General features: G+C 43.6%; 3 protein-coding genes across 4 annotated transcripts in view; 1 reads left to right on the forward strand and 2 right to left on the reverse strand.

Moving 5' to 3' along the window:
- med30 (mediator complex subunit 30) overlaps positions 1-10764 on the reverse strand; it is a 28694-nt gene extending 17930 nt beyond the window's left edge. Inside the window, exons 1-4 of the mRNA XM_035620127.2 lie at positions 10661-10764; positions 9554-9837; positions 6831-6989; positions 1870-1977 (exon numbers count right to left, since the gene is read on the reverse strand). Coding sequence (XP_035476020.1) covers positions 1870-1977; positions 6831-6989; positions 9554-9742 — 456 coding nt within the window. The 5' untranslated portion in view covers positions 9743-9837; positions 10661-10764. The remainder of the gene's footprint in view (positions 1-1869; positions 1978-6830; positions 6990-9553; positions 9838-10660) is intronic.
- A 3201-nt stretch (positions 10765-13965) lies between these two features.
- On the reverse strand, positions 13966-22606 carry slc30a8 (solute carrier family 30 member 8). 2 transcript variants are annotated; one of them, XM_047329999.1, is made up of 10 exons: positions 20962-22606; positions 20731-20845; positions 19317-19489; positions 18935-19081; positions 17857-18010; positions 17023-17192; positions 16684-16796; positions 15900-16005; positions 15305-15439; positions 13966-14739 (listed from the first exon to the last, which is right to left on the reverse strand). In XM_047329999.1, the coding sequence occupies exons 2-10, from the start codon at positions 20805-20807 to the stop codon at positions 14594-14596; spliced, it is 1221 nt and encodes a 406-aa protein (XP_047185955.1). In that variant the 5' UTR covers positions 20808-20845; positions 20962-22606; the 3' UTR covers positions 13966-14593. The 2 variants fall into 2 exon arrangements, with proteins under 2 accessions (XP_047185955.1, XP_035476013.2); XM_035620120.2 differs by having other exon boundaries at positions 20731-22605.
- Positions 22607-22831: 225 nt separating this feature from the next.
- Positions 22832-27891, forward strand: si:ch211-153f2.3. Its single transcript, XM_035620128.2, has 2 exons — positions 22832-23356; positions 26505-27891. The coding sequence occupies exons 1-2, from the start codon at positions 23168-23170 to the stop codon at positions 26784-26786; spliced, it is 471 nt and encodes a 156-aa protein (XP_035476021.1). The 5' UTR covers positions 22832-23167; the 3' UTR covers positions 26787-27891.
- The last annotated feature ends 13 nt before the right edge of the window (positions 27892-27904 follow it).

Raw genomic sequence — 27904 nt, forward strand, 5'->3', positions numbered from 1 at the left:
TAAAGCAAATATGCTGCTGCTAATGCTGCTGCTGCTGCTTCACAATAAAAGAATTTGTACCATGGGGGAGGGTTTTATTTTGAAGCAGCCACAGGAAATGCAGTGTATCTGTTCCCATGTTTCGCTCTGACATCGACTGTTCACCAAAAACGAGTCCACAACACAAACCATAATATGTTTGGACATTTCACTCCGGCACGTCTAACTTGTTGTCTTCTGGTTTCTCTTACAGCCCTACACTTGCGATACGACTGTTAATGTCGGTCATGTTTAATTAAATCTGAGAGACCATATTTCTGTGTCTCTCTCTGAGCCATGACTCAGGCTTAAATCTTTCTGGGACACACTTTTCCTCGACTTTGACTGACAACATGGCTTGTCGGTCTGGAGAAAACCTTTTCAGTGTGTCATAAAACAGCTTCTCTATCAGAGCTGGGCAAAAACATATCTGACAGTTAAAAAAAAAAAATTTTAAGCTCTCAGACTTTTTGTTAATAATAAAACACCACCCGTAACTATCGCGCTCACGTCAGCTCTTTGAACCCACGGGTCAAAAAAACCTTTATACGCTATAAAGTTGCTCATCAGCTATCATCATTTTTTGTATCTTTTTATTACCTGACTGTCATTCACTCCTGCCATTTTACGATTTGCGAATCGGTGGCAGGAAACAGGATGTGTGACTAAGATAACGACCCAGAGATCAAGATCATACATGAGGGTTAGGACGGACTGTAGAGGAGTTTCACCTCCAGGCTTCTTAGCTCGGTTCACAACACACAAACATCCAGATCAACTCCCTGAATCTGGATTTCTTATGTCGTCTCCTACATTAAAAGAATAACACAAAAAAACACCCCATTACCCGTAGATCTCTAATAGATATATCTGGTGATTAATGCTACTCCTATATTTTGTCTGAAATAGCTTGCCATACTGAAATTGTACATTAAATTCATACACTCCTAAAACAAGACTCCTGGACATTGCATTGGCAACCCGCTGTTTTCTGGTACAGTACCACAACCTCACCATAACCTCTGAGGTGTTCACCCTCATCTATAATACATCACACTCTGGCTCAAGCTGCCCCAGTGTTCTCTGAAGGTCGCAGTAGTTCAATGGAGGAACAGAACTACATCATCAGCAAAAAGCAAAGAGTGGAATCCTGAGGACGCTTAACTAACTATGCACACTGCAGGCTTTTCAAAGCGGAGGTTAACTCATGATCAAGATTGGGGACATGGCTTTAATTTACAGATTCCTTGTACCAACAACCTCAGCATTCCCTAATTCCACAATAAAAATGGACCGTATGGTCCCGCCCTTGCCCCAAAAGATTTAATACTGTAGCTGCTCTACAGTTTCATCACAGCCTGTCTGGTGAAGGTTCAGACATTTTCCTCAGGTTACAATTACAAACTACCAACCATATTTTTACTCTAACTGCATTTCCCAGCAGCATCATGCCAACTTTTAGACACACAAACTATCCGCAGACAATAAAGTTCACTAAGTGTTTCCCCTTTAATTAAGTTTTGTACAAAGATCATCCTTTCAACCTGGATCATTGCTTTAAAAAAAAAATGGAAAGACGGCCATTATATGTTCAGGTTAATAAGGGTGAGTAAAACTACTAATCCGTAAGAATTTCAGGCCTAATTATAACTTCTTATCTCAAAGATCCTACTGGGCTCATTATTTTCCCCAGAGATAATATGATGTGATTTAAAATGTCTGGCTGTTCATAGAGCTCAACCCTGAAACTAAAAAGTCACTCTTAAACTGTGATAGACATTTCGTGATTGACAGTCCCATCTTCTCATTTCATTACACCTATTGTCCTATTGAGATGCAGAACAGAAATACCTTGTTGACATCCAGGATTTCTCTCCTGTCTTCGGTGGCAGAGCGACTCTGGCCGGACGAGCGGTCCTCGTGTTTGGAGCTGTCATCTTCCACAAAGGGTATGAGTTGCTGGAAGGAGACGGCAAACAAAAATCCAGCTTCATTATTTACGGTAAGCAAGATAAATTTGGGCAGATCACTTTCGAAATGCTGAACTTAAGGCAGTTTAACAGACAATGTTGCGTCCTGACATTCTCCAGAGTTTGCCGTTCACGTACGACAACGCAGCAGGGGATTGTCCGAGTCAGCCACGTTCACAAGAGTAGGAAAATCTCCGGAAACTTCCTTGATATCTGGTTGGAACATGCTGCTGCGGAAAGCAGTGTTTTTGTTAAGACTCATCAACACGCCCACGCGCTCGCTGTGAATTCTCCTGAGATTCTCCTGCTGTCTTCTGAAACGGGCTCACTCAGACATTCTCTGGAGATTTGACCAAGGGGTCTGGCGGGAAAAGTCTGGTGCAACATTTGAGTTCTCACATACAGCCCTTCCGGAGAAGTTCAGGGCAATGTGCGGATTTCGGTGCGTGTTTGAACGCAGCTTTACAGTGGTACAACACACGGTGGCTGTAAATCAATTTCTCCAACAAATAATCCTAACAGTCCCAGTCATTCTGGGTTGAGCCCTTCACTCAGGAGGCACTTATGACACATGCTTCTCTAGATACTAAAAGCATTGTGGGAGATCTATACGTCTTACCAAGTGTAGCTATAGGTCAGAATTATTAACATATCGGCATACTAGTTCCTGTGAGTGCTAAGCTATACTCAAGATATCCCTGTGCGGTCTCGTAATCTTGTTCCCATGAAGGGGTGAAAATGGGGATTCTGTGTAAAGCTCTGGAAACACAGGCCGAGTCTCACTCGTCCATCTCCAACGTCGAGAGATGATTTCTTTTCTTTTTTTAACCCTGTGTGTGCTTGACCTTGTCTGCTTGACACTACAGTGAGGGCGATGTGCACCAGCCCTCCGGCGAGGCTGCGTTCCTCAGAACTGACAGGGTCAATGCCTGCTGCGCTGCATCACACTGCCCCCTACTGGTCACCTCGTGGAGGAGGACAGGGGGGAGGCTCGCTGCAGCCACAGATCAAGTAACTGTCTGTATTTCTTGCGAACACACTGTTCCTACACTTTCATACCCGGGACATAAAGGACATTCTGCGGAAAAATGTGATTGATGTTATTCCTGATAATCTTTGTAAAGCTCCTGCACAGAATTGGATTTTGTCACAAGCAGAGCGACTGCAGGGCGCACACAGTGTAAATGCAGTCAAATCTCTGTGCTATTCCACAGCATTTCCAGGAAATGCATAATATCCGTTATGTTGACGTTAAATCGATTTTATGGTTTCACCCTCTCATCATCTACAGGCCACGTTCCCTGTGCAAGTGTAAGACATATGATACAGATTTTTTATGCTTGTCAAGCAGCAAGTTCCTGTTTCGAGCAAAAAAACACTAACATTTACAAAAACGACCATCTCCAAGTTTCCTTTTAAAAACAAAAAACATCATACCAGACAAGATCACAGACAAAGATTAGGTAGGAGACTCTAAACAAACAGAAAATGGCATACAGAGGGAAAATCCTGCTTGCTCGACTTGGCACAATGCTAATCTAAATTGTGCAAAGCTGAAGATTGTTATTCGTCTTTTCTTTCCTACAGCGTTTGACCTGAAATTGTGCAGCTGGAACTGAGGTCCTGCAGACATGAGACAATGACTGAAAATGGGCTGCTTCATCTGGAAGCAATGACTGACGGTGTACGAGTACGGCTGGTGCTGGCCTACGTTAAGACTGACAAAAAAACAAAGAAAATTTAAAATATAGGCAGACAGACAGAAATGTAAACAAACAGATGAAGAAGACATAGGAAACAGACATAAATAGGTAAGGGGAAAGTGGTGAAAGACTAATAAAGAAAGGAGGGGAAAAGAGAAAACAAAAAAAAAGACAAAACAGAAATGGAAGAGCGACTGCATGAAACACAAATAAAGAGACAAAGAGACCCAGATGGGGAAAGGGAAAAAAGGAGTGACAGAAAGATGTAGTGTCAGTTTCCAGGCTGAGCTTCGTGCCAAACTGTAAACTCTGACTCTTGGAGGGAGAGAAGACAGCGAGGACATGTGCAGCATATTATATCAGACAAACTATGAGCTTGTCTCTGGCTCGAGAAAACTTTAAAAGTAGGAAAAGTTTCTTCATTGGATAATTTCATAGCAAAGGGAATGACATATCGGATTTTAAAGGTGGTGGGCCGATTTTGGCAGCTCGTGGGGGGGGAAATGTGCTGAGTAGGGTGGGAAAGATGGATGGAGAGTGTGTTGTGTGTGCACATGTTCTGTAGCCATGCAGCATACGGGTGTGTGAGTGGGCCTGCATGAGTCATAACCTCGGCCTCTTCCACAGAAAGATGGATGTGGTTTCCTGTCTGACAGAGAAGAATGGGCTAATGAAGTTTTCCAGCTTACCTCGGTGAGACACGAGGAAAAGGGAAGAAAACGAATAGATAATAAAATAATAGGAAAATAGTCGAGTGAACGTGTAAGCGGGAGAGGGAAATGAAATGGCGTGGCTGTTCACATCAGGAAATGACAAGAGGGGAGAAAATGTTTGACAACGGAGAAAAGGGGAACAGAGGGAATAGTAGAAAGAAAGCTATAGAGAAGAAGAGGGAAATGAAGCCAATGCATATATTGAGAGCCATTATCCAGCAGCAATAACGGAGAGAACGAGAAGATGGAGAGAGAGGGAGAGAGAGAGTAATTGAGTAAAAGAGGGGAAAAAACTGCGACTGGGCTGCAACCAACGACAGCTGGAACGACAAAGGGGAAAGCGCTGACGAGGGCATCTCGTCCAGCTGTTCATTAAGCGGGTCTGCTGCTAATTAGGCTGCGATGAGGTCACGCTGCCCCGAGTCATTGATTCCACTTCCTGTTTCAGGCAGCCAATAGTGGGCGGCTGTCAGGCCGGGGCACCTGAATTCCCCGGGATGATAAATGGCAGGCACGCCGCGGCCAAGATCAACAGCCCTCAGCCCCGGACAAACATGGTGAGCTGAGCTCTTGGCCGGTCGGCACTGGACTGAATCTCCGCCGCAAGTGGAAATGAATAAACATTTAAAATGATGATAACTTTATTTATACAGCACTTTTCATAACAGACTTAACAAAGTGCTGGACGTGCTGTTCCTCAAAACATAAGTAAGGTGGAGGGAAGGGGGATTTACGACATTTTAAGCAAAAGGAAAATGTCAAAGTCAGACTTAGATTCATGGGCGGAGCAGCCGACGAGAGTCCTTGAGAACAACCAGTGTGTGATCGTTCGAAAATGCTGCTGCTGCTGAGCAACAGTATTATTCAATGGAGAATATGTACATGGTGGCAGCCATCAAAAAATTTGTTCCAATTTGAGACTGGTCTCCTCCCACACCCTCCTTTATCCTCAGTAGGAGTCTGGTGAGGGAGATTAGCTGCGAGCCAATCTGTGGAAATTGGGAAGGGACTGCCGCAGTCATAAATCCAATCAAACAGCGGCGGTTGGGCTCGCTGTGGACCTGCACAGCGCCTCGCACGCTGCATGCCCAGTTAGCCAGTGTGTGTGTCTGTGTGTGTGACTGTATAAGTGCACATGTGTGTTGGGGAAAGATGCCTTTGTGACATTCTGTACAGGCGAGAGTGGAGTGCGTGCGTGCGACTGAGCCGAGGTGCTGTTGTTCCTGAAGGTGGATGGTGACCGTAACCAGCGGCAAAGAGACTCTGGAGACCCACCTCAAGCGACCAATCAAACAGCTGCAAGCTGAGCAAAGACAGACCTAGAGGGAGTGGGTGAGATATGAGTCCCCCGGGGTGAAGGTGTGCGTTTATGAGTGTGTGTGCGTGTCAGTAAAAATTGCCTCCTTCCTTTAAACTTGCAATGTCCTAATTTAGCAGGCACTATGCTGCATGGCAGTTTTAGTATCTGCTATCATTACAACCACATCCTGTGTAAAATCTAACTGCAGTTGGTAGATATGTGTTTGTACTGAAATATTGCTTGATTAAAAAGGTAAAGATAACATCTCAGCAGCAACTGAGAATGTACCAATCAATGGACGATACAATAACTAGGTTATATATCCGTCAAGAAGACGCCCCAAGCACAGTCGGCTGTAAACTATACAAACCAAGTTCAACACCAGACCGACTGTGTGTGAGTAAATATTATATTTCTCATATTTCTCATAATTGTAGGTAAGGTGTACGGAGGGAGGTTATGTTGAACAGACTGGTGACAAACCTGTATTACTAAGTGGAGGAACATAACTAATGCAGTTGCTTCCACACAGGTGCAAGTATGGTGCAATTAAGCAATTAACATCAAATTATGCTCATTAGCGCAAAATAAAAAAATGCTGAAATTGCCAGTTTATTCAGATTTTTTAAATCAATATGGCAAGAAGAAGAAAATAGAATCGAAGATTAAGACGATCACTAAACGGGGTCAGACGTTGACAGGGGACATTTCATGACGTTGTGCATTAGTGTCATATGTAAGGAAAAGCAGAAGAGCAGTTCTTCCTCGGGTGAATGAGAATGTCAATGAAAGATGTGATCAGACTGTAACAATGCTCACACTCTTCCTTACAAAGATGAAAGCACATTTGAGAGTTCAGCGCTGCAAAAACCATAAACACTGGTCTACAGAGATGAAAAGCAGTGATGTCACGTGAGTCATCCTTCACTTGTGCCTTTTCTTTGTCTTCTGTGATTCGAGGGTTCGACATAACAAAACATTTGAACCTGGAGACGTGGAAGACTAGATGATCTTCGTGTTCTCACATGGAAAAACTGAAGTTATGGAGTTCCCCCTCCCAGAAAACTTTGACAACTCAGTCAAAGTTTGTGTGTCAAGTGTGGGAAAAAAACCTTCCATGTCTCACCTCTGGTGGTATGGGGTCCAGTCCGGCGCAGTTCTCGTTGCACTTGTCGTAGACGAGGCGCAGCTTGCGGAAAAGCACCGAGAGCATGCGGAGGTGCTCCTGCAGTTTGCCCAGCCTGTCCTGGTGGGTGTTGGGGTGGTAGGTGACTCCGTTAGGCAGCTGGGAGGCAACACAAGAGGATGTGTTGAGTTATAAGCAAAGTACAAGCTGGTGCTAATAAAAAAGCAACAAACATTGATCCTCTCTCTGCCAAAAGCAATGCAAAGTCTCTAACTGGTAATAGTGCACTTTAATTTATACTGAAAACAAAGTGGTAGTTTCCTTTCTGATGAAGAATGACAGCAATACAGAAACCAGTTATGCAACAATATGATAACCGGTCATGATGACATAATAATACTACAATTTAAAAACTACTATTACACACAACCTCAACACTATCAAAGATGTTAACTGCCGCACTTTGAATGTTTTTTCTCTCACACTGACCCACACGGAGGCAGCATCACTGGCTTTTTAACTACAATGGGTGTAAAAAAAAAGAGTAACAACAAGGTGTTTTTTTTATTGAGAAGATCGACTCGACAAGCCTCTGGGGGACAGCGCCGTCTGATTATTAACATTCTACCTAACATGAAACTAGCCTGCCTTCAGGGCAAAGGGAAAGGAAAGATAGAGAAACAGAGGCGAGACAGTATAAAGTATATTAAGACTGTGATCATAAAAAAAAGAATCACAACAATGCAGTTCATGCCTTTTTGGCTGGTCTCCTTTCTCACAGGGAGCAGGAGGAGCGTCTCAGAGGAGCTGGCCGGCATCCACGATAAACTCATACCGACCTCGTCGCTGTCAGAGCTGAACTACACGTGAACTGCAGAACCAAACTGAAAAAAGACTAATTTCCTGAGAGAAAACGCTTTGAGGAATGCTTCTGATGTAACTCAACAACTCATCTGCCTTCACTTGATTGCAGTGAGTGAACTAATGTACTGTGTAAAAATGAAAGACATATTTGAGATCTGAGCATGACCCGTGAAGACAGTATTTCAGACAGAGCACACTGTGTGTGAACCTGCCTCTGGAAATAAAGAAAAAAACAAAACAATTTGTTCAGAGAGTTGGTCATGAACCTTTAATCTCATTCTCCATCTTTGTCCTGCCAATATTCACATAACCTAATAAACATTACATTACTGTTGCCAAATATTTCCTCACGGTAAAATAAAAAATTCACTGGTGCATGGACGACAAAGAATTAAAACTCTTCTGTCAAGATCTTTGGTGTCATTTTTGTCAATCACCTAAACAGAGAACTACACCGACAAAATATTTAATGTCGCGTTTTCACCAGACCCCAACCGATATGGATTTTAGGGGGCCGATGCCAATATCAATATCATTTCTGATACAGATACATCGGGCGATTTTAAATACATAGGGCGAATTTAAATACATAAGATTCATAAGATGTCATTATCAAACCATTATAACAAAGAAATGTAACTGAGGCTTGATATTTTAGTTCAAACTTTATCATAAATAATTATAAATAAAAAGAAAAAATCAATACAACCAAATATATATAGAGAACTTGAATTACAATAATAATTAATAATTTTTGTACGTAAAATGTAAACATTCGTGCACTTTTTTTCCATTGTTTATTCTGTCCACTAAAAGATTTCATATCGGTGAACATAAGTGCTGATATGTCGGTGAAATGCCGATATTATCGGTATGGCTCTAGTTTTCCCCAACTCTCAAGGTCAGTTTTTCTTTTTAATGCAGAGAATATTAGACTTGTTGTGGAATTCTGGTGCCCACATAAATTCCTCCCACTGCCTTAATTGTTGAGTTACAGCTCAGCGTCAAATCATACAAGAAACAGGCCATTTTCTTCACAGCAGCAAAGCACAGGTGTTACCGATAACATGAACAATGGCTCCGTCTAGTTCACCGTCCCAGTCGCACCGTGCACACCATGAGGAGCCTGAAAACTGAAGCAGCTGTATGTAACGTATTTCAGGTGTCATTAATTTCACTATTCATACCAGCGCTTTTCTCCTGCTGTGACAAAGTCACAATGTGCTTTTGTATAAAAGGCCTTTTGGAAGCCAGGAAACTGATTTGGACCAACACTTTCTTTAATTTAACCATGCATTGTACCGTTTTGATACATTTTCTTTTGTCCCTAAAGGGCTCTTATATTCCCTGATTTTCTCTTTTTAGCTGTTCCAGAGGTGAGGTTGAAAACAAGGGGTTGGTTAAACTTTTGGCTCAGCGTTGGTACGGCCTTTCCATTTACTATTCAATCTGCTGACGCCGTCTGCTTTTTAAATCCTGCATCAAAACATTTTTATTTATTTTTTTATTTTTATGTTTTTTTTAAATCGGCTGACAGTTGTTTTGTTATTTGCATAATAGTGTTTTGTCGTGTTAACATCAGACCTATTATTACCATTTTTGCATATTCCTTTATACATATTTTTTTAATGCCATGTTTATCCTTGTGCTTTTTATGATTATATTCTGCTGTACTTTGTTTTATATAGATACGTTCAATGATGTATCTCAGAATTACAGTTTCTATTTCCTTTATGCTGTTGTTCTTATGGCATTAGGCATCTTCTATTGGTGTTAGAACTATGCTACTATAATGAAAGGAGTAGAGAAAACAGAAAACTGAGGGGAGACTTGAGGCAGGGAGACGGCGCGAGACCAACCTGCATGTTCCGGAGGAGCTGGAAGATCTCCATCGTCCTGAGGACAATGTCTTGGACCGTCTCCTGGCCGATGCGACACAGCGAGGCCGTGTTGACGTCACGCGCTGCCTGGGCCTGCTGTTGCTGCTGCTGTTGTTGCTGCTGCTGCGGCTGCCCACCAAAAGGCGACACTAGCGGCGGGGTTGTCATGGAGACGGAAGGTGAAAGTGATGGAGGAGGAGAAGGTCTAGGTTCCAGGTGAAGTTACCCGTCAGGCCATTCCACGCCGGCACACGCTTACATGCCTTGATGGAAGTGTTTGACAGAAGGAGGAGAGGGGAAAGGAAGCAAAATAAAGACGATAAGTTAGGGCTGCAACTGACGATTAATCTGCAAATTATATATTTGTTTTATAATCACTGAAGTGTTAGGAACATCAGAAAAGAGAGAAAATCCTTAAATAGGTTTTAGTCGTTCAGAAATAGGACAGACCCCAAATATATCTAGTGCGCTACAACATAAGACTGGAAACGGTGTCAGATCTAAAAATATATATATATATATATATATATATGAATTATCATAAACTTTTTCATTTGGCACCTTTCAGGACACAAGTTACAAGGTGCTTGACAAGTTTTTAAAAAATAATAAAGATGTGTAGACAACTCAAACAGCTGTTTGAAGATCAACAGAACACAACACGTTTTAATTCATCACCAAGGAAACGCAGAGGTGCTGCTCCGACAACTGCGCAGCTGTCGCAAATTAACCAACCACACGAAACAGTGACGAGCTACTTATGCTAACGTGTGTAGCCTTTCGATACAAGTTGTGTGCGCCGCAGTTTCAGAAACATTTAAAAAGTCAGTTAGTTGCGTGGCTCTCTCCTCACACCCAGATGTGTTCAGTCGAGTCACTGAGGTAAAGTAGCCGACGTGTACAAGTGGAGGCGGTTGGTCGCCAAAGCTAAGTGGACAGTCGCCACCACACCACACGACACTTCCAACTCTCGTTCCGTTCCTCGCAGTGTCCCTCCGATTATTCCCCGCACCGAGTGACGGCGAACGCCGCAGTGACTGTTCACCTGCACTCGACACTTGTTTATTGGACGACGTGTGATGTTACCTGTATGCTGGTTAATAAGTCTGCTTTGTTGACATGTCAAGTCCCCCGCTGCTCCGCTCCTCAACTGCTGCAAGTATCGCGATAGTTGATCCCCACACCGAGACTTCCTGGTGGTAAGTAATGGAGTAGAGGCGCAACTTGGAAATTACATTTATTTTTATTTATTTTTTGAAGTAACTTGCTGTGATTTTTACCAAAAGATAACACTGTAATCTTCACCAACTTGTATCTAAAAAAATAATAATTTTAGATTCGACCTATGTTTACATTTTAATTCGGCTCATTCCCTCCAAATGTGTCGACATTGATCATATAAAATATATATTATATAATAATAATAATAAATGTATTTATATAGCACCTTTCACAAGCAGCTCCACAAAGTGCTTTCACAAATACATGCAAATCACATACGATTAAAATCAGCATCCAAAAGTAATACTGTTTTCACGTCACATATCTGTATTAAAAAATATACATATATAAAAAAAGACAACATCACATAAAAGTAAGTCTATAGAAATGGGTTTTTAAAAGTGACTTAAAAGAAGGCACAGACTTATCTCCTCAGGCAGGCCGTTCCAAAGTCGAGCAGCCCTGATGGAGAAAGCTCGGTCACCCTTAGATTTGAGCCTCGACTTTGGAACACCTGAAGATCTGAGGCTGCAAGCTGGCTTGTAGGGGATCAGCATTTCAAGCTGTGCTTTAAAAGTAATTAGTAAAATCTTACAACCAATTCTAAAATGGACGGGGAGCCAATGAACTGAGGCTAAATCTGGGGTTATGTGATGTCGTCTATTAAAACCAGTGAGTTACGGTAAGGTAAGGCCCACTAGAAACATGTGTGCATGCTACTTAGTGTTACAGCGCCACACACTGGTCTCTTCTTTCACAGCCGACACACACTTCTACACTTCATCAGCCCTCAGGCCAATTTACGCCACTTGATTGCTTCTCATGGGTCATTATATATATTTATTTTTTTAAATTATTATTAAATTAAAATTGACTCTTTAACTGGTTGTGTGTTGTCAACTGCTCTGCGTTAAATGAAATTCCTCAGTGCACCCATCCATCCATGATCCATCCATTACTGCTGCGCTGGGATTATTGTGTGAGCCGTCAGAATTCAAATTAATTTGAAATGCAAGAGGTGTCGGAAGGAGACTGTACACGGCTGCTTTTTTCAACATGAGCTCATAATTATACTGCTCTAACAGGAAGTAAGAGTTTTATTGAAACAGTTAACAGGCTTTTGCCTTCAGGCTTGAGTGGGGCTGAAAAAATAGAATAGGATTAGGATGCCTATCTCTTAATTTACATTACTCTATTTAATTTGGGGCTAAAGGCTTGATTTCACTTCTCATTTTGTGTAATTATGACCCAGAGTCATTTCTTTTCATTCTTTCTCTTAAAAAGAAGAAGCACCTTTCCTTATCTGCAACATGCAACACTGAAACAAGAAACAGTGTCTCAAGTCCACTCGACTGCCCCACAACTTCCTACTTGGAGAAAGAGAGCTGGTTAGCTTGCCGGCATGAATGAGTGTTACTCGTACAATTTCCCATCTGCTCTGCCGCCAAGCAACTGAGGCATACTGTTTGGAAAAATGAGGTTCTCCATAATCATGCAGCCTGGTCTTCTTGGTTGTGTTTTAATTGGGACAAGGGAGCAGTGATGGTGAGATTAATGTACTTGTCCCATAGCTCTGTTGCTGAATTACACATTTGATTTTTTATTGAATGGGTTGGAAAATATGAGTATGATTATTTTGTGTGTCCAGAGGCCCTTACCTACTTGACAGCCCATCTATCATCACTGATCAAATGGATAAAGAAACAACACATTGCATTGATCGCATCAAGGCGAGCTGATGGAAAATGCATTGATTTTAAATGGGGGGGGGGGTGTTTTTTCTCCCCATGTTAATGTCATCGCACCTTATTGAGACAAAACATTCCTGTGAATATCAGAGACCCTCATTCATCACAAGACAAGTGCAAATTGAAATCTCATCACACTCACTTTTGCCCGGCTTTTCATATGGACACACACACACACACACACACACACACACACACACACACACACACACACACACACACACACACACACACACACACACACACACACACACACACACACACACACACACACACACACACACACACACACGAAAACTTTCCTGGAAAGCAGCAAGACGAAGATTGAAATGAAATACCCAACAAATAGGCGGTAGAGTATCTCATCACTCGTGTCTCAGTGTATGCCCCCCGTGCTGAAATGGAGACAGACAGAACATCCCCTTTCGAGGAAACACAAACCATGTAACAGTTATTAGCTGAGGGGGTATCAGGATTATCCAGCCACCTAGTGCATTAATCACGTTTTAATTAAAAATGCACTCCAGGGCTAAGTTCAGCTGGGGAGAGAGAGAGACAGAGAGAGAGGAGCACGATGCTCTGAAGACATGTGATGTCTGTTCAACCACTTAGGCTAGTTTCACGGCAGAATGTCTTCATGAATTTGATTTAGCATATAACGGAGAGGTTTGCAGGAGTTAGGGAATACGGGCGTTTGACCTGAGTCCACCAGTCAGCAGCTGCTGTTATTCCATAATGTCTCAGCATTATCAATATCTTATGTATAGACACAAGAGCTCGTATTATCGCATCATTGCATACCTGAGTATACATAATACACTCCTGCACTTTGAATGAACCACCTCGTCATTACCGATACAAGACGTCAATATATAGTACTCAGTGGTAATGTACTGCATATATACTAATAAATGTACAGCATGTTACCAGATATCTTAGTATAGTTTTTTGTTCTCCCAGTAAAAAAAAAAAACTAAACAAGGGACATTCAACCTTATCAAATACATATTCTTTTATAAATGTCCATATATTTTTAAATTGTAAGACTTACAGTAAGAGACAGGGGCACTGGCCAGCTGTGTGTCAGTCATTATTTATGATGCCCTTGACTGCGTTGCCCGTGGCCCCTCGTCGCGGGAAACGTCGAAGTGGAAGAAGGTCAAACACAAACGAGCCGTAAACACTTCGGTGTCAGAACATGTCACTGGCCCCGTTACCCCGCAAAACCGGCTCAAGGTCAAGGAGGTCAAAAGGGATCGACATCATCCCTGAGGACGAATGATCCATTTTGATATGCTCGTTGCCCGGCAACAGTGGAGCTGCGTGGGCGGCGAGGGGTTAAACCAATACAGTGCTTTGTCACCAAGGACTTTTATGACACTGTGAATCAGAATTCTGAAAGCAATACTCATAAGACAGGAGTATTTGATATTAAAAAAAAAGAATAATAATATTTTATTGAATAATTAATTTCAGCTAATACCTTACATCTATACAAAAGCAGTGGAGAGGTGTCTTTGTGCTCGACTTCTCAGGTTGCTCGTGTGCATATAAAATACAGTACTCATCGATCTGTATCCAGCAGCTTGGGTTGATTCGGCGGCTCAGTGCTCAAACAAATAAGACTGAAGCCACGTACTGGACGTGTCACATAGGATCAGAGGGTAAACAAACACAGCAGTTTAGAGAACAGATATATATATACATGTATATATATATATATATATATATACACACACAAGCAGTTAGTCAGTCATTTAACATTCACAAAAGATGAACACTTACTTTTAAACATGAAAACACTAAATAAAAACCACATTAATAAAAAAGACCACTCGTGAAAATTCAAAGTTTTAAACGCGTTACAACGTCACACAGTAGTTGGACAGAGGAGAAGAGCTCCACAAAGGCACTTCAGGTACAGAGATGGGACGTTTGACCTCAGGCTCCAATGAGCGAGGCAGAACAACTTCATACCGTTGCGGGTCACAGCAGCTAAAAATCGTAGCCCGTGCCGCCCGTGTGCTCGGGTGATGACCGCGGCGGGGTCCTACATCATGGGGTCCACACACAGGGTGCATCCGGGCTTCAGGTCGGCCTGTCGCTCCATTTGGATCGTCACAGAGTGGAAGTTATAGGAGGAGTAACAGGCCTGGGTCATCTCTCTGAGGACAGTCTGAGCGTCCACTGACTCGTCTGCGGAGAAGAGAGGAGGACAAAAGGGGATTTTGAGCCACGCCAGCTGCTCCTCGAGGTGTAATGCACATTCATACAACTCTATACAGAGATTATTATATACCAGAAAACAAAACTGTTGAATGAAAAAAAAAATGGAAGATAACTCCTATAAACTTAAGTGATGAAAACAACTGAGGGTGATGCCAGAGGATGTTAACAGAGTCTCCTCTGTAAAGAAGCCCAGGCTCAGCATTACACCGTAATAACAATTTCAGACTTGGCACAACTTTCACAATTCTGAAATGAACTTCATCCCCGGCTGTACTCCGTCAGCCTCAGCTGTCAGACGCCGTCATGCTTCGGCTATTTTGCTGACGTTAGCCGGATATTTCCACTTTCATTTAATATACAAGAGAAAGAAACAACAACATGCCATTCATAATTTTAGTGTGCAGACGAAAAGGCCAAAGAAAAATATGGGTTTTTTTTAATTCGCCACTGGCGATGTTCTGTGTAAAAGTGACACAGGGCAATGATTTAACAAGTCAAATGTGTTTAAATGACTTGCAGGGTCAAGTCTCACCTATGGCCACGTGAGCAGTCAGCACAGCCTGGTTCATGGTGAGGGCCCAGATGTGGAGGTTGTGGACAGCTTTGACCCCCTTCACTGCCAGCAGGCCATCCCGCACCTCGCTGTACCTCACCCCTGCCGGAGTGCCTGAGACACAGATGGACAAGACAAAGAGACAAAAATGAGTATAAGACTGAGGGCGAATGATGATGATGGATAAGAGAACAGAGGACAGAGATCTAAATATGAAAATGCCGGCGTCAGGCTGGTTTCCAAATGATGGATGTACATGGGACCTAACGTCCAATCAGGAGACAACAAACAGCAGCAGACATCATCAGGTCTCTGAGGAGTTATGAGGAGGCTGCCATTTTCCTCATATCAACATTAAAAAAAACAACAACTTTTCACCATGTCAGGTTTGCTGGAATTCTTTTTTTTCTGTAATGGTTTTTCTGCAGTGGAAACTGGGAGATTACCACAAACTTTTCATCCCATCAGACCAACTCCTGTTGTTTGCATAGTATGTATATTCACATACAGTAATCGATGGAAATGAATTTTGAAGGAGACCTATAGTGTGTTTAGGAATGAGCCAATCACTCACCTTCCATCAGGACGATGAGGATGTCTCTCATGATGGTGAAGGTGGTGCACAAGACAAATATGGAGAACAGGAAGGTGCAGATGGGGTCGGCGATCTTATATTCTGGCTGAAAATAAAAGAAACGAGGCACAAAAAAAAACAACTTACGGAGGGTTACGTATTATCAGACATGCTTAAAATAATCTTCCAAACAATTTTCAACAAACACGCGTCTTAAAGTTCCTTGGACTTTTGTACATTTCACACCTCCGTTCTACTCCTCACCTCCCCCTCTGGGTGCGTTACACTTTTTCTTAGGCTGCCTTCCGCACTATGCACTGTAACGCTGAACTCCAATCATCACCAGCAGGAGCTGAATTGAATGCATGTTCCGACAGCGAAACCAGAAGAAAAGTAAACATCCGCGGGTGAGAGCGAGGGGTCGTCTTCGCGAACACGCCAGCGAAAAATGTCTAACGGGACAGACGACAACATTCGGCAACAGCCCGCGCTCAACATTGTCAGACAAATTCAAAGAATGGCAAGAGACTCAGTCGTTTATATGGTAAACACTGATTCCCACGCCGTGATTTGTGTGTAATGTCCTGCCCCTGCACCCTATAAAGATACCACCCCTCTACTAAAACAGAGTATTTCCAGGAGGTGAGAACACGTCTGACGCCGACAATCCCCTGTGTGTAAGGGCAACCCCGGACAATGTCCACCCCCGATTCTGCAGGCGATGCCCGAAGGTCAACCCGCGTCGGTCTTTGAACCCCCGCGTGCTAACACAGAGACTCCTTACCTTGAAGAAGATAATGATGGCGCTGACGAGCACGCTGACACTCTGGAGCAGGTCGCCCACCACGTGGACGAAGGCCGCTCGCACACTGGCGTTGGCCTGCTGCGCCCTCCGTCCTGACGGCAAAATAACAGGGCAGCGGAGCTAATTACACACTGGATTATATAATTCATTAGAATGTTCCATTACAGTGTCATTATGATGGATTATAATGACCCCACGGCGCAGAAGTAGTGCGCACGGGGGATTGAAGTGTTAATGGTTTCATGGCCAAAAGTGGTCGTATTCCAGAGGAGGGGTTTACGTGACAATAACAAGGACTTGTGCGTCGGAAAAACACACCGTGGTTTGATCCTTTTTGCTCCACGTCCACGTGGTCGGCGTCGCTCGAGTGAGCGTGGTTCGAGATCTGGTTGTATCCTCGCGGCTTCTCGTCACCGTGGCCGTGACCGTGCGAGCTGAGGCCGGCGTGACTGTGGCCGTGGCCGGACTGGTGAAGGGTGAGGGCCATGCTGTTGGGGGAGGAAACGTACAAAACTGTTCAGCTCTTGACGTCAGAAGCGTTTCGACGGCATAAACTTGCCATTGTGATGTTAAAGCTGAACGCGCAGCGCAATGACAAGCGAAAAAACGACACCCTCCGTGCTCGCATTGGTCTCCTGTAAGTCTTGCTTTCACCGCGTTATATTCTCTCGGCCACCGGGACGACAATTTCGCCGAATAAATTACATCCCCCAGTGATGGAAAGTGGCAGACGAATTGACAAAAAAACAACTCCGCCTCGCAAAAAGGAAAAGAACCCTGTTGACGGAGGACCAAAAGGCAGGCGAAGGAGGAGAGTGATAGAAAGAAGAGAGCGAACGGGAGTGAACCTCAGGCGAACATTCACTCCGGGGCTCGAGAGGCTCGAAAAATGACATGTTGTTTGTTTTATTTCTACTTGGATCAGGAAGTAACACAACCAGCTTATTTATTCAATTTCAATCATTACGACCAAAAGGTAATACCACCCGAAACCACTAGGGGCAGGGAAGTTGTAAAGTCGCCTCTCGAAAGCTCGACTCAGTTTTGCTGACCTCTCTGGATCGGCCTTGACTCCATCATCAATATTCGGAGCCCGCCTGTGCACGGATAAAAGCTGCATTAATGAGAACTGAGAGTGTATTTTTCGCTCACATTATATTGGCCAGCACGGCACAGCCGGAGGTGATGAGCATGATAGTGCCCTCGATGGTGTAGTCGTCGCTGATGAGGCGCTCCACGGCCAGGTACACCAGCACGCCCGTCACCAGCCAGATGGTGAAAATGGAAAGCAGCGCGCCCAGGATCTCTGCACGGGGGGGGGACGACGACGAGGAGAGGAGCGATGCACGCGTCATTATTTTGTATAGACTAAACACTCAAATTAGGACGGAAGATCTGGAGTCTGTCATAGCATAAACTGTCCACAAAAAAATACAAGGAAAATTATGAATCTCACTGTAAAACTGAATAACAAAGTAAGGATCACTTGAAAATGAATACAGACAAAAGAGTTAACGTGTCTTAACCTTCCTATTTGTTACTTTGCATTAAAAAAGTCTGACAAATGTCACAGTTTTTAGATGGAATATAAACGAGCATCCGGCTGCTTCTGAATTCATAGCGACTGCCTTACAAATAAATACAAAGTACGCCTGATGAAAGACCAATAAAGACAAATACATATGGCTCCAACATTTCATATCATGTACAAGAGAAAATCTGAGTTCAATCTCTCTGAAACTTTTCTCCTTCCATAACAACCTTCAATCTTGAACGGAGCTCGACTAAAGATGGAATGAAGAAATGAAGGACGGACATGTCAAAGGAATAATTCAACATTTTGGGAAAATATGCCAATTTGCTCTCTCGCCAAACCTACGGCTAAATATTTCATTGACAGACACGAGAGCGGTGTCAATCTTCTTGTCTCTCAGTCTCCTTTCTACATTTCGTAAAATGTCAAACTATTCCTTTTAACGTCTCGTCGGAAAAGACAGCAAAAGTTCTAAATCACAAAAAAAACAACAACAACGGAGACAATGGCCAAAACAATGGCAGATATATAGGAAATTAAATTCCAACCGGTACTTTAAAAACCTTCCAATCCTGCATCTATGTTACCACATATCCAGCAACTACTGCCGTTGTAAACGGAACCCCGCCCGGAAAAAACATGGGAAAATGATGTCTAGTGCAGCTTTAAAAATGGGACCGATGGCAGGACTGTTACCTGCACGGTGCCAGCCATAGCTGAGCTTGTGTGTGGCCGGTCTGGAGGAGAGCCAGAGGGACAAGAGGCTGATGATGAAGCTGGTGAAGTCCACCAGCAGGTGGGCAGCGTCTGTCATCACCGCGAGGCTGCCGGCGAAATACCCACCTGCAGAAAGACCGAGAGAGAGAGAGAGAGAGAGAGATAGAGACAGACAGTAGTGTGGTTTAAATATCGTATGACCTTGTTTATGGAATTATACATTTTGGGACAGATGTTACAGACTGAACGGGTCAGTGAATACGTAATGGTAAATGTGCTGGGTATGAAAATATGAAGAAAAGAAAGAAAATGAAAGCCAGGGAGAGGACCGGGGGATCGATAAGACGCAGGGCCGACTCACCGAGGATTTCGCCGATCATGAAAATCAGGCAGACGACGGAGACCACGTACAGCCGCTTCCTGGCGACCTTCTTCTCCCGCTCGCGGTCCTCCTGCGCGTGGCTGTTGTCGTGGCAATGTTTGATGCCGCCGCCGCCGCCGCCGCCGCCGCCGCCGCCTCTCTGGCCGGGAGCGCTGGGTGAACGTTGGCAAAATCAGAATGCAGTCAGCGTGGTGACGGACGACAGTGTGGAGTGGATCCTTCTAATATCTTCTTGACCTGACTGAATATTTTGTTGTCGTTTGACCCGTCCGTTATTTCTTCTCCTCCATCGAGAAACACCAAATATCTTTTGGTTTGTTTGATGAACAACTTTATCGGCGGTCATATTTGTTGCCAATAATTTGTCATTTTAATCCACTGTATATTTGTCCAGGTGAAGGAACCTTATTAACCTTATTATGTCTGTAGGCTCTTCTCTTTTTTTTTTACACCACAGCTCTCTTACTTATGTTTACAGTGTCAGTCGGCCTGATTACAGCCAGTCAAGCTCAAAAATGAAGAACTGAAGTAGACTTTTATCTATTCTGTATGATAAATAAGTCAATAATACAGTTTGATTTTAATCACTGGCATGAAGAGGCTTTATTTTATTGATTGGTTGTTTGAATTCTTATGAAGTGCAATCATTCCACTGCTTCAAACACTCCTTTGTCCCTCCGTCCATTAAAGCCCTGAAGGCTAAAATCTTTGAATGTCGTTTCGGTTTTTTTTGTTTTTTTGTCCTTGACCACCATTATATAACGCACTAGTATTATAATAATGTCATCAGTGTAGACGGACGTATGATGGATGAATGCACTTTGTTGGTTTTATACTGCAGACACCACGATGATGTCCAGCGCAAAAAAATATCCGCAAACAAAATCTATCTTATCTCATCAGTGATATTAATCTTCTCCCACGACCAACGAGAATCAGATTCATGAACACAACCCAATGAAAAGAGGAGACCATCACCATCACCATGTGACGTGTCCATCAGGGGGTGACCACCGGACAGGGAGCAGCGGCACAACCCGGTGCGCCTGCGCACTGCAGCTCTGACCAGACCCCAGCCCAGAGACCAGTCCCGTGTGGATAATCCATCACTGCATACAAACAAGTGAACGTGGGCAAAAGACTCTGCCCACGGCTCGACTATACCGCAACTTCTCTCCACAATGGATCCCCCCCCCCCCCCCCCCCAAAAAAAGAAGAACAAAAAGTTTGACATACTTCAGATATGATCCCCTTTACAGTTCATCTCATAGAAAAGTTTAACAAGATGAAAGGTCTATAAAACAAAGAATTTCTTACTAGTATATGATTAAACATATTCTTACTCACCAGTTTGACTCTAATAATATAAAATGTGAGATATTAAAAGTTTTACCTTCGCACGGTGGCGTACGAGTTGCTCACATCTGTCACCAGGGGAACTCTCTCCAGATCCTTGTTCTTGTTGGACATGATGACTGACCGACTGTCTGGGATGTAAAGAAATTCCCCTCCAAAGCCAGACAAAATGAAATACCAGATTCAGGAGAAAGGCGCTCTAAAACATTTTTAAAAAATCAATTTAAAATAAAAATTACTTCAGTAGTTTTGAGTAAAGAAATCCTACAACTCGTGTCTCTGTTTCTTGTTGAGTGATCTTCGGTGACTGATCTTCTTGACTGGTCGCCTCCACTTGAGGAGCGTTTGGGCAGCCGGGGTGCAAACTGCAGAATATTTGATGCAGCCTTGTGACTAACACTGTTTGCACCGTGTGCAAATGTGTTCCGCCGTCTGCAGCGCTGCAGGCGGCTGCGGTGATGAGAGGGAGCGAGAGAAGATGATTTATTGATCCAGAAGCAGAGATGTGGGGGTTTGAAAAAGAAAAACTGTGTCTCGACACCATGTTGATGAGAGAAGAAGCACCTGTCAATGAGGTGACGTCCAAGTTCGACTGACAGCGAGCTAGACTTAAATTTACCCAGTGCGTAATTAGTGGATGGAGTGCGCACCGTGCGTAAAATACCGGCGCAGTGTATTCCGAGACCCCGCCCCTCTCCTCTTGGGCAGCCGGCACTTTGTGATTGTGCAATCAAACGTGGTGCCGTGCGCTTATCACATGGTCACTGTGGTTTCCTCAAAGGCTTTTGGTGGAAGTCAACTCTTTCATATTCCTTTGTATAATTAACAACCACGCGCAAGCAACCCGAATATTGATCGAGTCTGACTCACTGTTCCAAAAATTTTTGATCTGTTGTGTGAGTAGAAAATAACTTGACCCTTAATTTGGCAACAAATCTCATGGATGTATTATTTAGTTTTTTGGCACATTAGCCTGAATAATCAAATAGTCTCACTTCAGATTTATCCATGGCTGTAAATATATTTGGTTCAATCATCTCTGCTGCAGCTCTGCCCGAACGTTCATGTTTGAAAGTTTCCTTCCCAAATTCACCACAAGGTGGCACCAAGGACACCAGCTGATGCTCCCCACAACCTTTTTTTATTTGCCTCCCAGGTAGAGAGGTAAATTACCTGGGAGGTGATTAATAAAAAGTTTGTGGGAGCATCAACTGGTGTGTGGGCGTTTCTGGTTTTCTGGTTTTTCGTCGTGGTTTTTCAAGGTATAGAAGTTAAAAAGTGGCATAAAATGGAAATACTCAAGTAAAGTACAAGTACTATCAAATTATACTTAAGTACAATACTTTCCACTGATGGTGGTGGTATAGATAAAACTAGAGATTGATAAAAGGTAAATAAAAAAGAGTATTAAACAAAAAAATAGTTGTCAATCATCCAAATCCACTCATTCATAAAGTGACCTGTGACGCCACAGCTCGGACCACGTACATCAGTGTCCTCTTGTCTCTCTGACAGCGGCATTTAAGTTCATGAGACAGTCACACACTGAGACTCAGAGGTGCTTTTCTTCTTCCTTTTTCTTCGGTGACGTTAGACTTCTTGAAAAGCTCTACAAGCGGAGCCAGTTTGATTCTAAAAATAGCAGATTTTTCGGTGTTTCGGATCTATTTTGGCGAATAGTGTCTGTGGGCCTGTGTTTGGTTTGCCAAAGTGTTTTTGTGTGTGTGAAAAGATGGTGCAGTGTGGTTGCTAGGGGCTGCGGACTGTGGGGAAAATGGTACGAGGAGGGTTAGTTACACATGGCCGTTCACACTGTTCCTGAGATCTTGACCCTGCAACAGGACCACTCACTCAGTCCATGAGAGCTCCACGGCATTGTGTGTACACGTTTGTGCATCTTTAAGTGTGTGTGTATATATATATGCATGTGTATGCTCTGTCCTCAATGTGTCCTCTTTAAAAATAAAAGACTAAACAAAAGACCAGAACCATTACAAGCACAAGATCCACAGCTGTCGCCATGGAAACTGCCCGTCTCCTCCCTCCTCCTCTCCAATAATCATTGTGTGTGTGTGTGTGTGTGTGTGTGTGTGTGTTTGTCTGTGATAAAAAGGCCCCAAAACTAGTAAACAGCTCCAGAGGTCAGGCATCGGGACAATGCACCGACGTCAGAGCTGCTCCGTCACATTCACACTCAAGTGACGCCCGTTCACTTTGCCACGGAGCCGAGGGGCTAATGTTTGAGGCACAGACTACAATAAAAAAAAAGGAAGAGAGGAGGGGGAGGCAGGAGTGTGCATGAAAGAAGAGAAAGAGAGAGTGAGTTCCCTCATAAGTCCCCAGGAAGTGCAAGGGATCTCATAACACAGATCCGACGACGAGGCTGTAGCCGCGCTCATACGGCCGAGAAGACGCAACGCAGCAGAAGGGTCCTGACCCCAGTAAAGAAAAAGAAAAAAAACCAAAAAACTAACATGATGGAAGTGGTCCTCACCAGACTGCGGGACTTCTCCTGCAAGACCTCCACCTTCAACGACAGCGAGCGACAAGCTGTGCCGGGCGCGTGCCGGGACCCTGGGGCCAGGACGGACCACCTCAGAGACGGAGGAGAAGGCAACAAACTGGACATCGAGGGCGCACTGGCCTGGCTGCGGCGGGAACTGGTAAGACTGGGACGCGAACCAAGTCTCACTCTGTCCTTTCTCAGTAACTCAGCACTGTTTTGGGGTACATGCAAATCTTTTTTTTTCTTCCAAATTGACTTAGTATTCATGCTATTTTGTTATATCACTCCATTTCAGAGGTAGATATCACATCACAAATCAGTTTGCACAATGACGTTCTGTGTCCCAGTCGTGCAAATATTACATAGCTCACAGGCAGCAGACAAGTTACAGTCCATATACATGAATATAAAAGCAAACAATGAATAGTGTAATACATTTATGAATACTTTCCAAAGCTGTAGTCACAAAGTATTTGATTGCATTATAAAATGTGGTGCATTATTAAAGATTAAAGTGCTTGCACGTGTGTTGCAGCGGATTTTGTTGGGAGTTGTGCAGAAGTCATCGATAAGTGTGACAATTATAATGAGTTGTAACTATTCCTACGACTAAAGTAACAAACCAAACTAAAATGATTTTTTTACTTGTTGCTTTGACCGAGCTCCATAATTCAACACTCTTAAAATAGTCATTTTGCATAATGAGTTCTTCTTATGTTTAATCACACACACACACACACACACACACACACACACACCCTACTCCTTTTAATATACTTGGGGACTACAGGCTTACTGTACTCGGTCCTGTTTGCCCAGTCATTTTAGCCAATGTTAGCAATATTTAGCTCGATATTGTTTTGTAACAGACACTTAGGAGTTTCTTGCATGAGCTTCTGTATTTCTTTAGTAAAAAATGGCTTAACTTAACTCACGACAAGCACATTTTCCCGGTATTACTTGTGTTTTTTTACACAAGAAGAATTTTGGAGGCAACAATTTTGTCTGTGACGGATTATTTTTACTCTGTTTTATTGCTCCTTTTACATAAGTAAATGATTGTTCTGATGCATACAAGCCAAAGTGAATGAATAGGGTTATTTAACCATGGTAGACAAGGATGATCTGATTTTATAAGTCCTTTAAAAATGTAGACCGAAGGCGTTATAGTGCTGCTAAAATTTCCAGGGGAGCTATTATAGAGAGAGATAAATATGGAATATTCAAAAATGTCTCTATAGTTAAAGATTAAAAAGACATTGTAGCCACAAAGCCCCTCTGTGTGGTCCCGTGACGGCCGCAAGGTACCAGCGGGTACAAAAGCAAATTTATTGTCTGTCATGTCAAAAGGTCCAGACATTTGTCACGCGAACAAAATGACCTCCTGGGTCAGTGGGAATGTTTTTGTGTGGGAAGCCCCAAGTTACTGCCCTTTTTGTTCCTAAGATGCTTGTAGGTCATGTTGTTACAACGTCAGCCTCCTTTTAAAACCGTGCTCTCCAGTCATTGGACGGTGTGTGTGTGTGTGTGTTTGTGTCCGAGTGTGTATCTGTTTGCACCTCTGTGACCAACTGGCTCATTGTCGCGGGCCTTATATATCACTCGGCACTGAGTGCATTCGAGGCAGACTGCTCGTCATGGTAACCGAGGAGGAAAGAACCCGCACGTCTGAGCCGGAGCTGGACACGAGACAAACACTAAAAACTAAGGACCCGCTGTGGAGCGACGAATGGATGAAAGCACCTGAATTAAACAGAATTCGCTGTATTTCATCAGGTACCTTATAAAGTATTGTTTCAGTTTTAAGAAATGTGGCAAAACTAAAAATGCAGGACAAATATCCAGGCTGCTCTGGAAGCTTTCAAAGTACAGTAGATGTTCAAATCATCATTTTAACTTCTAATTCTTGGCCTAAATATTTGCTTTTGATCATATCACACGAACAAAAGATTAGACAAACGTACATCTTACACACATACATCTATTTATTTAATTGACTTGTTTCGTTTTATCCTTGTAATTAAAAAAAAGAAGTACTTTTCAGCAACATTCACGCTGGACTAAAAAGATTGGTCATTGAAAAGTCGAACCGGATTATAGGCTTTTTATGTGACTTGTGAATCTGAATTCATCGTGTTTCCCATATTGATCCCGACTCATCCTTGCACTCCCGTGATTTTGATATTGATATTTCATAAAGCCGGGAGGGGGCTCACAAAAGAACAGTCCCAGATATCCAGTTTATTCAAGCTCCGAAAGCCCTGCCTCATAAATATCTATTCTTTTAAAACCTCACACCTCCAGTTTTAACGTTTTATCCCGCTGCCGTAAATTTAATAACTTTGCAAAGCTTCTCCACAGCCACAGAAGACGTCAAAAGGCAGCTTTTACAGACTGGGTTGCACTTCGTATGCGAGGTCTAACTTGCCTGACCAGTTTGACTGTGGGGCGCAATAACCCCATTCCCATTCCCATTATGAAACTGTATTCACAACTCTATCTGTCCTCAGGGCTGCACGGTGGAGTAGCGGTTAGCACTTTCGCCTCACAGCAAGAAGGCTCTGGGTTCGAGTCCCGGTTCAAACCAACCAGGGGCTTTTCTGTGTGGACTTTGCATGTTCTCCCCATGTATGCGTGGGTTCTCTTCCTCCCACAGTCCAGAGACATGCAGAATGGGGTCAGGTTCATTGGAGACTCTAAATTGACCGTAGGTGTGAATGTGAGAGTGAATGGTTGTCCGTCTCTGTATGCGGCCCTGCGATAGGCTGGCGACCTGTCCAGGGTGAACCCCGCCTCTCGTCCAATGTCAGCTGGGATTGGCTCCAGCCAGACGACGGATGGATGGATGGATGGATGGATCTCTGTCCTCGTCCGCGGCTCCCTCACAGGTTCATGTTCCTGCTCTCATTTCCTTCCTGAGAGTTGACAAAAGCTGGTAAAAGCCGGCCAGAAGGAGGGTTTGTTTTTGGTTGTTTTGTTCTGGGACATTCCTGAGTCCTGAGGACAAACTTGGACTCTGAAGTTGGTGGATTTGTGAATATCTTATCTTTTTTTACAATGCCAGCAATTAGACAGCGGCCCATGAGAGAGGGAAGAAAGAAAGAGCGGAATGAGGCATTTGCATTTGAAAGGAGTCAACGCTCCGCATGGAATGGCTGTGTGCCTTGAACCTGTTCATCTCCAAAAGAGCTCAAGTTCAGTCGCGGATTTCCTCCCTTCATTACAACATATCTGGCCCTGTATGTCTGTTGTTTCTCTCTACCCACCTGTCGCTGTGTCTAAAATGTGTTTTTCCTTGTGTTCAGGTGGAAATGCGTTCCCAGGACCAAGCTCTGGTCCGGCAGCTGATGGAGCTTCACTCCGGCATCCAGGAGCTCAAGCAGGAGTTGTCCGAGGGGGAGCAAGAGGAGGAAACGGACGGGGAGGAGGAAGAGGAGGACGGCAGCTGCTGGGACTCCGGGAGCGAGCGGGGAAGCGGCGGCAGCGACTACTCCGGCTTTTCCGCCTCCTTCCTGAAGAGGCCGTCGCCTCTTTACTCGGGGGTTTGGTCAAAGAGAGCGTTCAGCAGGAGGAGCTCTGTGCCCTGAGCATGTCATTATTACTATTAGAAAGAAATGCAACTTTTCAAATCTCTCCTCAACTTCTTTACATCCTCTGCAATGACAAGGTGGAGCTAGATGAATAAATCTGCTGATCCCCGCCACAATCTCACCGCCCTCTCTCTAATGGTTTAGTTTTTTTTTCTTTGTTTGTCACATTGGTCTTTATCTGTAACAAGATATTACACCGTCAATTTAATACGTTTGCCGATTTCGACAAGCCGCTCGAAAGGATTCTTGAAAACAATTTGGAAAGATACGGTTAGCTACGTCCAGCTGTTGGCTATAGCCAATACCCTCATGTATAGTCTTTATTCTAAGCTAAGCAAACCAACGGCGGTAGCTTCATATCTAGCGGACAGACGGCGAGAGAGAGCGATATCAATCTTCTCGTCTAACTCTCAAGACAGCAGATGAAATGTCTTTTTCCTTGGAGTTATAGCCTGTGTGACAGGGAAGCACGAGTTCTGGATATGAAACATAAAAACCTAAAGGCAGTCATGTCTGTCTTTGTGTAGTATTTGTGTGTCTGAAAGTCAGAGAGAGTTTTCCTCTCAATGTAGATGAATACATGAAGACACGTGTGAAATGTGTCTCTTGAATTGATTTTTCAACCGCAAATTTTTAATTCTGAATGTTCTTGTTTTATGTGACGCATGTGAAATATGTGAACCTTTGCAGTTCATCACCTCACAGATTTGTGTGCGTGAGCACACGTGCTGGAAGGTCGCTGACCTTACACGACTGTAACGACGTCGTGCAGAATGAATTCGGTCGGCGGGGAGTTCATTGCGTCTTCATTATGCAGACGCGGCGATAAAACTTTCCGGTGACGGTGCGACACTGTAAGTGAGAAACCCTGTATAGTCTTCAATCTCTTTCTCTCTGGGAAAAGGATTTTTTTTTTAGTCCAGTGACCTTGTAAGTCCATGGTAACCGTGGTTACCTCGCGGATGTACAGAAAGAATCCGCTGAAACTGTACAAGCTAGAATTGTTGGGACATGAGGCGTGGATGTATTTATTAACCACACATGAACATTTTAGCAGTATTTTCAAACAGTGTGCCAGCTCAATAAAGACGTGGAAAAAACAGTGATGTCGCACT

The sequence above is a fragment of the Scophthalmus maximus genome, chromosome 22 (assembly GCF_022379125.1).
Source record: "Scophthalmus maximus strain ysfricsl-2021 chromosome 22, ASM2237912v1, whole genome shotgun sequence".
Classification (NCBI taxonomy): domain Eukaryota; kingdom Metazoa; phylum Chordata; class Actinopteri; order Pleuronectiformes; family Scophthalmidae; genus Scophthalmus; species Scophthalmus maximus.

Excerpts from the sequence above, each read along its gene's own strand:
- slc30a8 (XM_047329999.1), bottom strand. The coding sequence starts at position 20,807 with ATGTCCAACAAGAACAAGGATCTGGAGAGAGTTCCCCTGGTGACAGAT. Across the intron at positions 19,082-19,316 it reads CATGATCGGCGAAATCCTCG|GTGGGTATTTCGCCGGCAGC; the intron begins GTGAGTCGGCCC and ends GTCTTTCTGCAG. Across the intron at positions 18,011-18,934 it reads CTATGGCTGGCACCGTGCAG|AGATCCTGGGCGCGCTGCTT; the intron begins GTAACAGTCCTG and ends CCCCCCGTGCAG.
- si:ch211-153f2.3 (XM_035620128.2), top strand. The coding sequence starts at position 23,168 with ATGATGGAAGTGGTCCTCACCAGACTGCGGGACTTCTCCTGCAAGACC. Across the intron at positions 23,357-26,504 it reads CCTGGCTGCGGCGGGAACTG|GTGGAAATGCGTTCCCAGGA; the intron begins GTAAGACTGGGA and ends CCTTGTGTTCAG.